Source organism: Pterocles gutturalis, unplaced genomic scaffold, assembly GCF_000699245.1.
Source record: "Pterocles gutturalis isolate BGI_N339 unplaced genomic scaffold, ASM69924v1 scaffold12508, whole genome shotgun sequence".
NCBI lineage: Eukaryota > Metazoa > Chordata > Aves > Pterocliformes > Pteroclidae > Pterocles > Pterocles gutturalis.
In genome coordinates this window covers 1,872-14,963 of record NW_010118245.1, presented here as the reverse complement: position 1 = coordinate 14,963, position 13,092 = coordinate 1,872, and the positions used below count along the sequence as shown (strand labels likewise).

The window sequence follows — 13,092 nt, the reverse complement described above, 5'->3', positions numbered from 1 at the left end:
GACAGTGTCTTCATGGTGGCTTGCTTGGGGCTTTACCATGACAATCATAAAACAATTCTTGTCAGGCTTTGCCTTTAACTTCTTTCAGCTACAGGTACTTGAAAACTTCCGTGTTTCATTCATGTACATCCGTGCCACTTTTGGTCGGCTGCCAGTCATCTCAGTAACCAGCAGTGGAGACCCAGGGAGGGTGACAAGGTCCCCAAACTTATGGTTTTGGGCAACTCTCTAAGCATAATTGGAGATAATATTTTATCCCCTAATGGTGGGGTGTCCCCCAAATTTCTGCTTTAGCAGTGGTCAGAGCAAAGTGAGGTTTGGCTTTAGACCTCCTCAGGTGCATAAAGTACCTGTTGGTTTTAATGAGGCTTGCCATAGGCTCTACTTATGTACTGTTGTTCAGAAACACCAAGGTGACAATGACTGTTGTTTAAGATGATGGTTTCATACAGGCTTGAAGCATTCTGGTAAATGCTTCCAAGAATATGAGAGGCTTTTATCTGCTTTTGTGTAGCAGACTGTCTAGATCTCTGCTTGTATCTGGCAGAGTATAGCCTTTTTCCTTGTAAAAAGATGACTTTGACACAGGAGCAAAAAATATTCTGAAAAATTATTAAGCAGGTGTCACAAGCGGCAAATGTTCAGAAGAAATGAGAGCGTGTTTGCTTGCTTAGTTCATAGAAATAGGAAAACAAATTGAGTGGGAAACAAATAGAGCTGAAGTGGCAGTGGGTTGATGAGTCACAAGAAAAAAGATTGTGTTTTCTGATGGAAAATGCATCCAGCAACCTTGGAGCATTTTTTGTGAAGTGTTTGACTGCAGAGAACAGGGATGCTCTGAAACTCCTGTTTTGAGCATCCATCCGTCATTTGAATGACTAGGTGCTGTGATAATAAATAATGGATGAATAAAATTTAAGCCAAAAGGGACCTTCAGGTCATCTCTCAGGACTTCACTGTATCACGAGACATGACATTTTGGCAGGTTACCCTGAGCTGAACCAACACATTTGTTTTGACATCTCTTCAGCTGGAGCCATCAATGGCTGAAAAGTCTCAGCACTTGGAGTTTTTTTTCTAGTGGTTCATCAATATTATTGGCAAAATTGTGAGTCTCAATTGCATTTGTTGGACTTTGGTTTCCTGCCATTACATACTTTCCCCAAAAAGATTTAAGCACTTTTTAATACCAGTATTTTCTTTCTGTAAAGGTGTAGACAGCTCAAACTTTTTTAAGAATTTAACAGATCAAGATCTTTACATGGTTATTGAGTTTTATGCATGTTCTTTGTCATCTCTTTAATAACCTTTACTGAAAGGTAGGCAGCAGCATACTACACACTCTCCTACTATCTCTCTTACCATCCCATGTTCTGCTTTGTGCAGAGTTCACACTAACTTTCTATACCGTCCCCCTGTCGCTAGATGTGCGATGTGTACCTCACTGGAAAAAGGCACTTTAGGAAGATAGAGGTTGCTGTGTAGAACTATGCTGCCTTCAACTTGACAGCAATCTGCTAATCTCTGTCTCATCCATATTTCTTATGAAGAAGAATTTTATGTACACTGGCAATGAGTGAGGGGTTGCTGGGAAGTGGTGTGCTCTTGCTGAGCTCCTTCCCTGGAGGGCATCAGAGGGTGATCTATACAAAAATCAGATCTGTGCCAGGGTAGCTGCTTAAGCCAGCCTTATGAACTCCCTTTGCTGATAAAGTTGAGACCAATGTGGGCTGAGGCAGCATCAGTGAATGCTTCAGAATATTTTTGAGAAACAAGATGAATTGTTCTGCACACAGCTTCATCCCACCCCAGCTGCACTGCTTTGCTGCTGGCTAGGGTCAGTTCGAGGTGGGCTTGCTCCCTGGGGATGCATCGTAGTTTCAGTACCACTAATGAGGAGCTACACGGTGATTTTGAGTGGATTTGAACGGTGGTGAGAATGGTGAGCAGAAAATTTGGAGGAAAAATGGTGGTCAAATTTACTTAATTACATTTATTGTTGTGTTTTTTTTTTTTTTTGGAGGTTGATAATGTGATGTCTTCCACGTGAAAAAAAAAAAAGGAAATGGAACAGTTAAGAATCTTAAACCGTTCTGTACTGTATGCTGTTAAGGCACTGAAACAAAACCTCATGAATAATAGATCTGAAAAACACACTTTGAAATTCTCACAGTAGAAAAATGAAAGACATCAAGACTTTTCATGGCATTCTCTAAGATTACGAGGGCTCAGCTCTAACCCTGTCTTTGGAGTGTTTTATATTACTATAGTTTGTTTGGGAGATAATCCAGGGACTCCTTTTACTGCAGTTTTTGAAAGCCATCACTAGAATGTGTTGGGAGACATTAAAAAATAATGAAGAAAAAATGTAAAAAACTCAAATTCTCTAAATTACACCCTCAGTATAGGAATTAAAAAACAGGTTTAATAGTTACCTTCCTACTTCATTCAGAAATGCATGTTTATGAGGGGTGGCACAGATGGCACAGAGGAATGAATGATGGGCGAGAGTGGTCATAGCCAGCCCTAGCTACTTCTTTCAGCTTTGCATTGCAGAGGTTATCATTCCAAAAGGAAGCAATGGAGACTAAAAGCCAGTAACGAAATAGAGGGAATATAAGCTAAAATACTCCAGTTGTCTCAAAATAGCAGTCCTGTATTTCTAGACTATGGAATAGAGGGTATCTGTGAATGCATTTTTTAAATGAGGGAGCGTCATGGTTTTGAACCCCTGGCTGGCAGCCAAACACCACAAGAACCGCTCACTTCCTGTACCGGGGACTGGGGAGAGAGTTAAAGGGGTAAAGAGACTCGTGGGTTGAGATAAGAGCAATTTAATAACTAAATTACAATAGTATTGAAAATAAAAATAATAATAGCACTATATACAAATATACAAATGAGTGATACACAGTGTTACTGCTCACCACCCGATGACCAAGGTGCAGCCCATTCCCAGTCAGTGATCCTGGAGCAGGGAGAGTCCTGGAAGCACAATCCAGGAAAAGAGATAAGAGCCTGAGTGTCCGAGAGACCAAGACAACCCTGAGAGAGGGGTGACCCACAGGGAGACAACCCGGAGCAAGGCTTCCAGACAGACCCTCATCTATATACTGTGCACGACGTGCATGATATGGAATATACCATTGGCCAATTTGGGTCTCAATCCTAAACCTAAGGTCGAATCCTAAGCTAGTAACGTGGGCTGTGCCCCCTCCCATCTTCTCCTGCACCTGCAGACACTGGCACAGCAGAGAAGCTGAAAAGTCCTTGACTGTCCTGGCAGCAACTATAAACATCAGTATGTTATCAGCCTTCTTCTCAGCACAAATCCAAAACACAGCCTCACACTAGCTACTGTGAAGAAAGTTAACTCTGTCCTAGCCAAAACCAGGACAGGGGGAAATAGTAGCCAACACCTGGTGAGACTCAACCCTTTCTGTAATTGCATTGTTATTTCTGTAGTACTGTTTCCAAGAATAGAAGGTTTGTTGCTTTAAATTTTAAACTAATAGCTTGAGTAGTTTTAATAGAAAAAGGACTGCTTGCTAATTTGTGTTCACAAGCAGTTTTAAATATTGGATAGTTTAACAAAATGCTTCAATGTCTATACCTATAATTTAGAGTTTGAATAAAATTCTTGATGCTATGTAGTAATGAAGATGCTTCCTCTACATGTGAAATTGCACACCTGCGAAACTGCTGTCCCATTTTCTTGGTAGCAAATGGTATAATTAGGATCAAAAAACCACTTTTAGTTATAGCCTCCTTGTTTTTACATGCTCATTGTTTTCCAAGTTAACTCCCTTTGTAATCCTTTTGCTGTAGCCTGAAATGACTTTTAAATTAAAAAAGAACATTCCCCCCTGTTTTTTTGAAAGTTAGCAAGAACTTAAATACATCGTTCCATATTCTCCCTCTTCAATTTTATGATGTAAAAATATATGTATAAACAAAAACCTCAGATTTTTTTAAGGGGACAGAGTAAAATTACTTACTTTTTAAAAATTACGTTTAAAAACTTGACTGAAGAGTTTTGGGGTTTTGGGCTGTTTCCTTTAATTTATCATTAAAATTTTGAGAGATTTAAAGCTCCAGTGCAAAAGTGAAATTATTAGGATAGGGACTAAATTGCAATAAAAGGGATATAGCCAGTCAGGAGGAAGCTTCCATGTTGCTTAAGTATGGAAGTACACGCTGTGCTATTTATGTGTGTTCAGCAAAGAGAAGATCTACTTTATGTATCTTTGCATGCAAAGATAAAAGGCCCTACTTTTAATGTAATAAGAGGAGATAAATTTTTGTATTTGCTTTTAAAGTTTTGTTAAGCAGCATTAGCAAGGCTGTACTGTATGCTTTCTCTGTGCTCTTACATACTGTGTTATATTGGTGAGGTATCCTTGTACAGACTTAGGGTTCAAATAAGAAAAAGGATTTTCATCCTGCTTCTTTTCAAATTATTTTCCATGACAGTCCAAAAATTACAAGAGCACTGGAACAAATATTTGGGTTGCCTTCAACTTAGCTTACAGTCATCTTCTGGAAGGGGACATTTGAGGAGAGGTGCACCTGTACACAGAACTTGGCTCGCTCTGGAAGAGATGGAGAGAAGCCTGCAAGCGTTCATTCAAAATAGAGAAAGCTTTTTGGAACCTATTGATTCTTGCCTGGAGTTCAGGTGAAGGTTTCTGATGGGTGCTTCAGTGCTCTACCAACACTAGCTTGAGATGGGATCAGGGCTCGGTGGCAGCAGCCAGTGGGTTCCCACCTCTGATGCTGAGTGTTAGTGGAGTCCTTCTATGCAAAACTGGTGTTCCCAAAGGGCTAAAATTGGTACCTCTTGTAAATAAATCTCTGGAAGGTGGAGAAAGCTTCGACTCTACTTGCAAAATAATTTTTTAAAGTTCTGTAGAATATCCCTATACCTTCACTTATGTATGCAACCAAAATATTTTTGTGTACTTTGAAGTGAATTTAATACTCTTAGGAAGTGGTAGGAGGAAAACAGTGCATCATGGACAAACACAGTGCTTGGGGGTTGCGCGAATTTTTTTTTGCTGATGGTCATGAGATAGGGTGATCTTGAATGGCAGCATTGTTACTTAAAAATAAAGCAAGTCCTTTTGCAAAATGGAGTAGACCCTTTCTTTCCTTTTATGCTGGTGTCCTGTGTCTCCTAGGACACCGGTCCTGAAAATAATAAAATGCCTGCTTTGTTTCTGGGTCCTGCTTCAAGCTTCTCCTTTAACCATAGGATAGTTTTATCTGTTTTAACAATAAATACCTTTGTGGATAGAATATGCCTACTATGCATAGAGCAACCTATCATTTCCCCTTCTTCTAAATGTGGTGGATAGACCACCACTGCAACTTGTGTTCATGTTTCTACTTTTTCTACGTCTTCCACTTCTCATTTATTCTGAAGTGTTTTAGCTGTAGGGAACATCTGTCACAAACCCAAATGTTTATAGTCATACAAATTGGCAGTTATGTCAGCTCCTTAAAGTGATGTTCTTCAGGATCTCTTTGTAAGCAGATGTGCTGTGACTGGAAAATCTTCTTTAGTGATTGATTTAAGTTTGATTAAAGTATGTGGAATCTGTTTGAGTTACTGAAGCAGCACTGAAGATTGTGGTATTTTTTAAAAAATACAATTGCTTGGATTTTGCATTACAAATATATGCTAAAGTGATGTCTGGATATTTGAACAGTCTTCATAATGCTAAAATTGGGGAAGTCATGCTTGAGGTTATTAATTTATTATTAAATTAGTTTTTTTAATCATGAGAAGTACGGTTTCTTCACAGACTTTTCTCATGCACTTTCCTGGTTCTAAATAGCACTTTCAAAGGTTTGATTAGAAAAAATTAGTTTCATCTATTCACTTGCAAAACATTTAACCACAGTAGTCTAGCAACTAGCCCAAAAGGAACTGTTGCATGATGAAAGTAATATTTTGTATATCAGTTATAAAGATGGAACTCAATACCTCTAATTCATTTTGAACCTTGTTCAGTTCAGTCTTCTGTAGAAAAGTGTTGGACCGTGATGCCGGCTTTTGCCATAGCATCTGTCTTGACATTATTGCTGAGCTGCTTCTCCTCTAGGAGAAAGGAGAGGAGAAAAAGGCAGACGGATTGCTGGTCTTTAAAATTTGCTGCAGAACCACTAGTTTCAGTATTAAGTTTTATTAGGTTAAAAGCATGTCCTTCATCTTTTTAAAAGCAGGACAGAATGTTGTAGTTTACAGGTCTGAGTTTAGTGTCACTCAAACTTTAGTAGTTTTATGCAGTCTTTGCTTTTCTGTGACTTTTTCCTCTTCTGTAGCTCTGCCCTGTATATGGTTTCCTTCATTTCTACACTATTCACCTGCAGTGTTTTCAGTGCTTTCTTGTCACCACTTTACCATTTATCCTTTCTTCCCAAGCCTCTTTTTTTTCTCATTGTAAGGTGTCAGCTCCCTGTTTTCTGTTTCCACAGACCAGTTCTCCCTCTTAGAGATCATTCTCTCCCTCTTCTTTTGTCTCCTCTTAAAAGTTAATTTCTCTCTTCTTTTTTTAATTTATCTTACATGTCCCTTCCACTCCTCACTGTCATTGATAAAGGTAGAAAAGTCTGACAATTTATGCCAAAGATAGTGTTAGAGATCAGGATAACTTTGTGGTTGAATGCTACAGCAACCCATCTATCCTGCAGCTGTCAGAAAGGTAGAGGTTGGGTTCATGCTAGAGAATTTTCTGTAGGTTTCTCCCATGTACCCAAATGACTAAATCACTAGTCAGCTGGTATCTTCATTTAAGGTTCAGCTCTTGGCTGCTGGAAGGAGTGAGGAGCTTTCCTCTTCATTACCCTTCTTATCCCAAAACATCCTGACTACTTTGGAGAATAAGCATAACAAATCCTGAAAAATACCATCCATTTTGTCCATGGTCTTTTAATTTTGTTTTTCCCTTGTCTTATTCGTCTGAAATGTTGCACATTACTGAATTACTGCCATCAGCTGTGAAATTGTTCTGTTTTGAAATGCAAATATTTTGCACAGAAATGGGCAGAATTGATCTTTTCCAGCTATTCAGGTAACAACCTCACAGACGCTGCTCTCCGTCTTTGGTACTCTGTGCCGTACTCTTCACTGCGACGGTGGTTACTTGTATTTTGAGCAGATGAAGGACTTGAGTTTTATGGTTTCAGGAAAGGGTGCAGTATTTTCGCTGCGTTGACTCTTGCAGATCATCACAGGAATCACTGGGACGAGTCCAGCATCTTTTCTTAAGATGTGTAGTTTTCCAGAAGTATCTTGGTTTGATGTGCTGAAGAAAGTTGAAACCTGGTTCACTTTTCCTCTGTGCTAGCAAACAGTTGTGAGACAGTAAAGATTGTCTGCCCAGGCTGAAGGTGAAAATGAACACGGTGGAAATGAATTTAACCAGACTTCCCTGTTGCATTTTCTCCAGTCTGTAACTGGAGAATGTTTCAACCTTTCTTCTGCTTTTGCTGAAGGCATTCAAGCTTGAGGCATCTTCAGCTCCTTATGCTTTGATTAGAAGAAAAATGGATATGGCTTGAACTTTCAAAAGAAGAATAATTCTCAGTTTTATTGTTGGGTTTTGATCAGTAGCTCTCCAGGTGCATTATAAAAGATGCTAGTATTTAAAAAATCTTTGCTAATTTGGCATGGCCATCTTGACACAGGGTCTGTTTGTAAAACATGCTGAACGCTCTCATCTTCCGACTTAAAAGGCGAAAGAAAAAAAAAAGAGCGTAAAACAATAAAACCCAACCCTGTAGGCGGAATGTTTCATTACAATAGTTGTGGGGTTTCTTTTTAATTATATGTAGTAAAAAACTTGGAGATGATACCTACTCTTTGGAGGAGGGGATAAGACAAGAAAAGTTCCCTTGCCCAAGGCCCAGAGTTGGAAATATAAACCATAGTTAGGTGGCATTCTGCTTTTTTGATAATAGCTATGTCACCAGTGATCTAATGATGACTTGTCCTCCCCTTTAATGACATGTTGTCCTGCAGATAATTGTATGCATGATAGCAGATGATACAATAAAATATTTTGATAGAAGACACAGACAGTTTTGTATATAATAACTGCTTTCCTGTAGCGCCTGCATTCCCTCAGCAGGATCTGGTGGTGTCTGCTCTTCCCTGGGCAGGACTGTATCAACAGAGGCCAGCTCTGTGGTTTCACAGAGTGTGTCCCAGCAGTTTTAGTGCTGATGCATTACAACAGTGTTGGACTTCCATTGCAGCATGGTGTTTTGTAGGGACTGCTACTTAGGTCTGCAGGCGGGAGAGCAACCTTAGGAGACGCAAGACCATTGCTTAACAAAACTTACCTTCTTCTCTCTCTCCACTTTTCTTCACAGAAAATACCAGAGAGGAACCCAAGTACGCCTGAGACTGCTGGATCTTGAACTCACGTCTAGGTTCTTGGGTGCAACAACTGATACAACTTTGCTAGAAGCTGATGCAGTGCTTTTAGGGCTCGAGGAAAGCAAGCAAAAAAAGCAAAAGGAGTAAATTTCATGTAAATAAATGCACTTTGTGCTCTGAAGTGAAATATACAGATGAAATGTTTCCTCACGAAATAAAGTTTTTCTCTGCTTGGTTATGTAAATAATGAGATCAATAAAAGACAATAAGCACATTGTACCTGATTCTTGCTCCATTTTTATTCACTCATCTTTCTAGCTCTTTGCCTTTAGATTTAAATGTGAAAGGTTGACTGAACTTCTGTAGGTAGTATTAGTTGAATGTTCACATATTCTTGTATAGATAATTCCAGAGTTTGTCTCCCCATCCCAAAGACATGTTGATCTAAGACATCATACTTCCATGGAGGAAGTCCAAAGCTTGCTGTCCTGGTAGTACTCCTTCCAGTATGGTGTTTTGTACAGAATATCAAGGGTTCCTGATTTTGAAGTTTCAGTGGAGAATGTTTACTGCAGTTATTGTTTTTAATCTCTGTTATAACACGTTGTGCTTTTATCTCCATCTCCATGAAGAACTAGAGATTATTCTTTGCTTTAATTGGAGCTCTCACTTCCAATGCATAATAGTAATTTTTTTCTGGTTGTCAATACAAATGAAAATAAACTGTTTCAATATAGTAGACCAAGTGTAGGTCTTACGTTTATGTAAGGATTTTGAAGATAAATATAATGGGTATTTTAACCCACAACCATAGAATCATGCTATGGTGTTTCCAGTATCTTTTTGGAGCATTTGCTATCAGAGAGCATTTCTGTTGATTTCTGGCATATCCAAGTCTGAATTCTGCACAGTCGTTTGCAATCTGCATCGTGCCTAGCAGATATGCTGAGGGCAAGTGAAATTGCCATTTGCACCACTGAATTACAAAAGAAAGCCTGTTAAAGTATTTTTTCCGAATGTCGGAATACAATGAGATTTGTTAAGGTGGTGTGCATTGTTTGTCTGCAGTGACTGCCTGGTATCAATGTGTTTCTCTCTATATGTACTAATTGAGCAAATTGCACACTGGCTTAAGCATATATTACTCAAATCCGCAGACACCTCATCTTTCTGCTGGAGCAGGCCACGTGAGCGGTGATGGAGCCTCTAAAGGATGGTACAGCTCCTTCTGCCTCTCATGACTGAGTATATTGGTATTTGAGTCACGTGAGGGAAGAGGAGCTAAGGGATCCCTGAACAAGCAGCGTACCAGGGAGCCAGCTCCAGGCTGCCACAGCTCACGCACCCCTTTCCTTGCCTGCATCTGAGGGATACTTGGGTGAGGTGGCATCAGAGAGCAGAAAGTGTGAGCATTTTGGTTAGATTGGCTCAGATAAGCACCCAAACTCTGCAAGTCTTCATATGGTCCAACAAGATTAATTTAGAACAGGATACAAAAGCTTTAATCTGTTTAGAGGTCTTTTCCAAAAACATTGTCATTTCTCTTTTCAAGGTTGTTGTCTTATGGTCTTTTGTTGAAAGCGTACAGAAAGAAAAGCGAAAGGAAAAGAAAGCTGAAGTGCCTGTTTACCTGGAACCACAGTGCACCACAGTGCTATGACACAGTGGTTTGATTCTTTCTCTCTTCTCTGCCCCAAATAAAATCTTGACAAAAGAAACAAAAGAAAACTGCTTTCCTACCTTTGCCCTTTTGTAACACTGAGAAGAGAGGTATAGTGCAGACATCAACATCTCCAAAATACATCTCGTGTGTGATCTGTCAAGGAGAATATTTTTAATGTAAGGCATTTATTTGCCCAAAATACTAGGAGGAATCACATGGAAAATGCATAATCATTCTGAAGGGAATGGGCATGTTTTAGCAGATCCTTTTATAGTTTTGCAAGCTGAAGTTTTGTGGCTGAAATCAGTAAGGATCCCAGCAAGACAGAGGAAGCAAGCAATATGAGCTTATTTTGTTACTTTAATTTGCTCATTCATCTCAGTGATTTTAATTAGGGGAGTTTGAACATTAGTTTCATTGGGTGTTAGCCTCGAGGTAAAGACTTATACTAGCACTGAAGGAGGAAAATAAGACCTTTTTAAGAAGCCAGAAATAATTTTTAAAAATCAAAGAGAAATCCTGTCTGTTGAGTGTTACTCATCCTGCATGCTTGATCAAGCTTAAATAAGAGTGATTTGGGAGGGAATATATGGAGGGGGCAGGCTAAGAGTTATTTCACAGTAGGCTATCAAATAGAGATTTTCTCAAATCTGCCTCTCAGTAATCTTTAGAGAAGTGGCTTTTAGAGACTGTAGGGGTTGCTATTTCAAACCCAGGTTAGTGTTTTATTTGGAAACCCATGGGTTCACATAAAACAGCTCAGTTTTACAAATGATATGGTTGAACCTTCACTGGTTTCAGGCTGTTGGTAGCTGTTTTGGCCTTTGGAGAACCAGTTGTTCTCCCAGCTCATCTTGGGTGACCTTCAAGGCAGTTATTTATTGGACCTGGGAGCTGTTCAGACAAGAGTTGTCCCATGGAGGAACCTCCATTTGGGGTAGCTTGTGCCCATCAGCCTCGATTCTGTACAACTCCCAAATGAAGAATTACAATGACAGAGCAGAGAAATCTGAAATGTCTTTGTGGTGGGCTGTTGGGGTTGTGTTTCATATTCGTGATACCTATATGTGCCATGAATATGTGTGGACTACCTGTCCTTAATGCAACGTGAGGAACCACCAATGTTGTTCATTACTCAACAACCATGACAGCACAATCGCACGGCTCTGCATCTATAAGAGTGTTTTCATTTTGTGTTCAAATCTTTTATCAGAGCCAAAATCGATAATGTGAACGGGTATTTCTAGTGCTGTCCATACAGCAGAGTAACAAATGCAAACACTTTTCTGCTACTTGCCCCCTATCCCCAGGGGTTCCCTCTTTCTTCATGGCCACATGCTTTTTTGCTCCTTCTCTTTGCGTTTTCTGCTGCCACATGCACACGAGTGTATGGACAATTAATTCTTCTTGAACAGTGCACAGTGAGGTTTCCTCATCCACATAGTTCAGATTCTTGCATGTGCCTTGGTTTGGGCAGTTGCATGCATCTGACTTTTTGTTTGGAGACCACTCTTTGTGTTTGAGGATAGTAATTTCTACTAACATGAAGGAAGTGTAAAGCCACCCCAGCAGCTCCTGCGGCATTGTGCCTAGGCACCACCACCTGGGATACTCTTACCACTTCACTATACTACGTGTATTCCTAACATTAACCTAACGAGTGCTACTGATGCAGCACACTGAGGCTCTGAGATCGTGTAGCCGTAAGTGTAAATCCATCATTTTGTGGAGAATCCTGAGGCCAGGATAAGCCAAGTTCTGCAACTACATCATTCATCTGACTGCCCAAATCAGGAATTTCTGTATATGCTGTGCTGTTTTCTTTTAAATGTTGTGATTTTTACTCTGAAGCATGGACCAGATGATCGAAGATAATTAATAAAACCATATGGATTTAATCTCACACAATTAATTCTTTGGATGATGCAGCTGAGAAGGTGTTTGGTGTTGGCAGATCTCAGTCTGTTTCTTGATCTGTTTTTCAGAAAGTTTTTTTTTCCTATGACAATCTTATACATACTTGGAAAGCAAAATTGCTTTATCATGAGGTGGAGTTGGAAGAAAAATGAAAATAGTTCAATGTTCTTGTGATGACTGATGTGCTATAACAGGACCTGGTAAATCCCCCTGGGCTTGTCGCCCTTTCATATTCCAGGCCTTCAGGTGATGAGAAGAGGAAAAAGGGAAATGCTGAAGAAATCAGGCCTGCCTATTGAGAGCAAATTAGCATCTTGCTACCAAAGCTTTGGCACTGAACTAAAGAAAAGAATGCTTCACATTTTACTTTTCTTTAGGGCATTCTGGAAAGTTTACGTTCCTCCTCACTTCTTAATGCTGTCACATTTATAAGTCAGTCAAATTATTGTTAAAGCTTTTTTTTCTGACAGCATTATTTCCCTAATCTGGGAAAGCTTTTCAAGTCTTTGGTTTTGGCTAGAGAGCGTTTCTGCTGGATGCACTCTACTTGTGTTTTTTAGTAAATTAAGCATTCTGGGGAAGTGTTTATCAAATATGAAGGGTTTAGACTGCCTAAATGAGGCTATAATGTTGTCATTTGGCCGTAACCCAAAATAAATATTATCCCCAGTATGACTGCACTAGACTAACATTACTAAGTTCTTAAATACTCTTAAGTGTTCTTGTTTCCTTCTGGGTTGTGTCTTGTTCAATCAGCGTTAAGCGGGCCGGTGCACTCACTCTGCATGGCGGCTGTAGTGAGGCAATCGCCGTTTGTTAACGCTGCAGCCCGGCTGCAGCAGGCTGTGTGTCAAGCGGAGCTGAGAGTTATGCTTCCCAAATGGGTTAATCGATCCAAGGCATCTGCTGGGGTAGACACTATAGTCTTAGGTTAGCTTCTGCAAGTGGTAATATATTTAAATTATTTTTAAAATGTTGACATTTAAAGTAGTGAAAAAGGTCTTTTTGTTTCTCATGACTTTAATGAAAAATCAAAGAACTACTGAAATAATCAGCTCTGTTATTAACTGCCTTTCACACAACAGCAGCTTGGCTGGTTAATCTTCACTTTTCTTCTCAGCCACAA

General features: G+C 39.6%; 1 protein-coding gene across 1 annotated transcript in view; it reads left to right on the top strand.

The window, feature by feature from the left end:
* The window catches only part of MRPS28 (mitochondrial ribosomal protein S28), a 60,254-nt gene extending 51,586 nt beyond the window's left edge, over positions 1-8,668 (top strand). The window contains exon 2 of the mRNA XM_010076127.1: positions 8,380-8,668. Coding sequence (XP_010074429.1) covers positions 8,380-8,533 — 154 coding nt within the window. The 3' untranslated portion in view covers positions 8,534-8,668. The remainder of the gene's footprint in view (positions 1-8,379) is intronic.
* Positions 8,669-13,092: the final 4,424 nt, after the last annotated feature.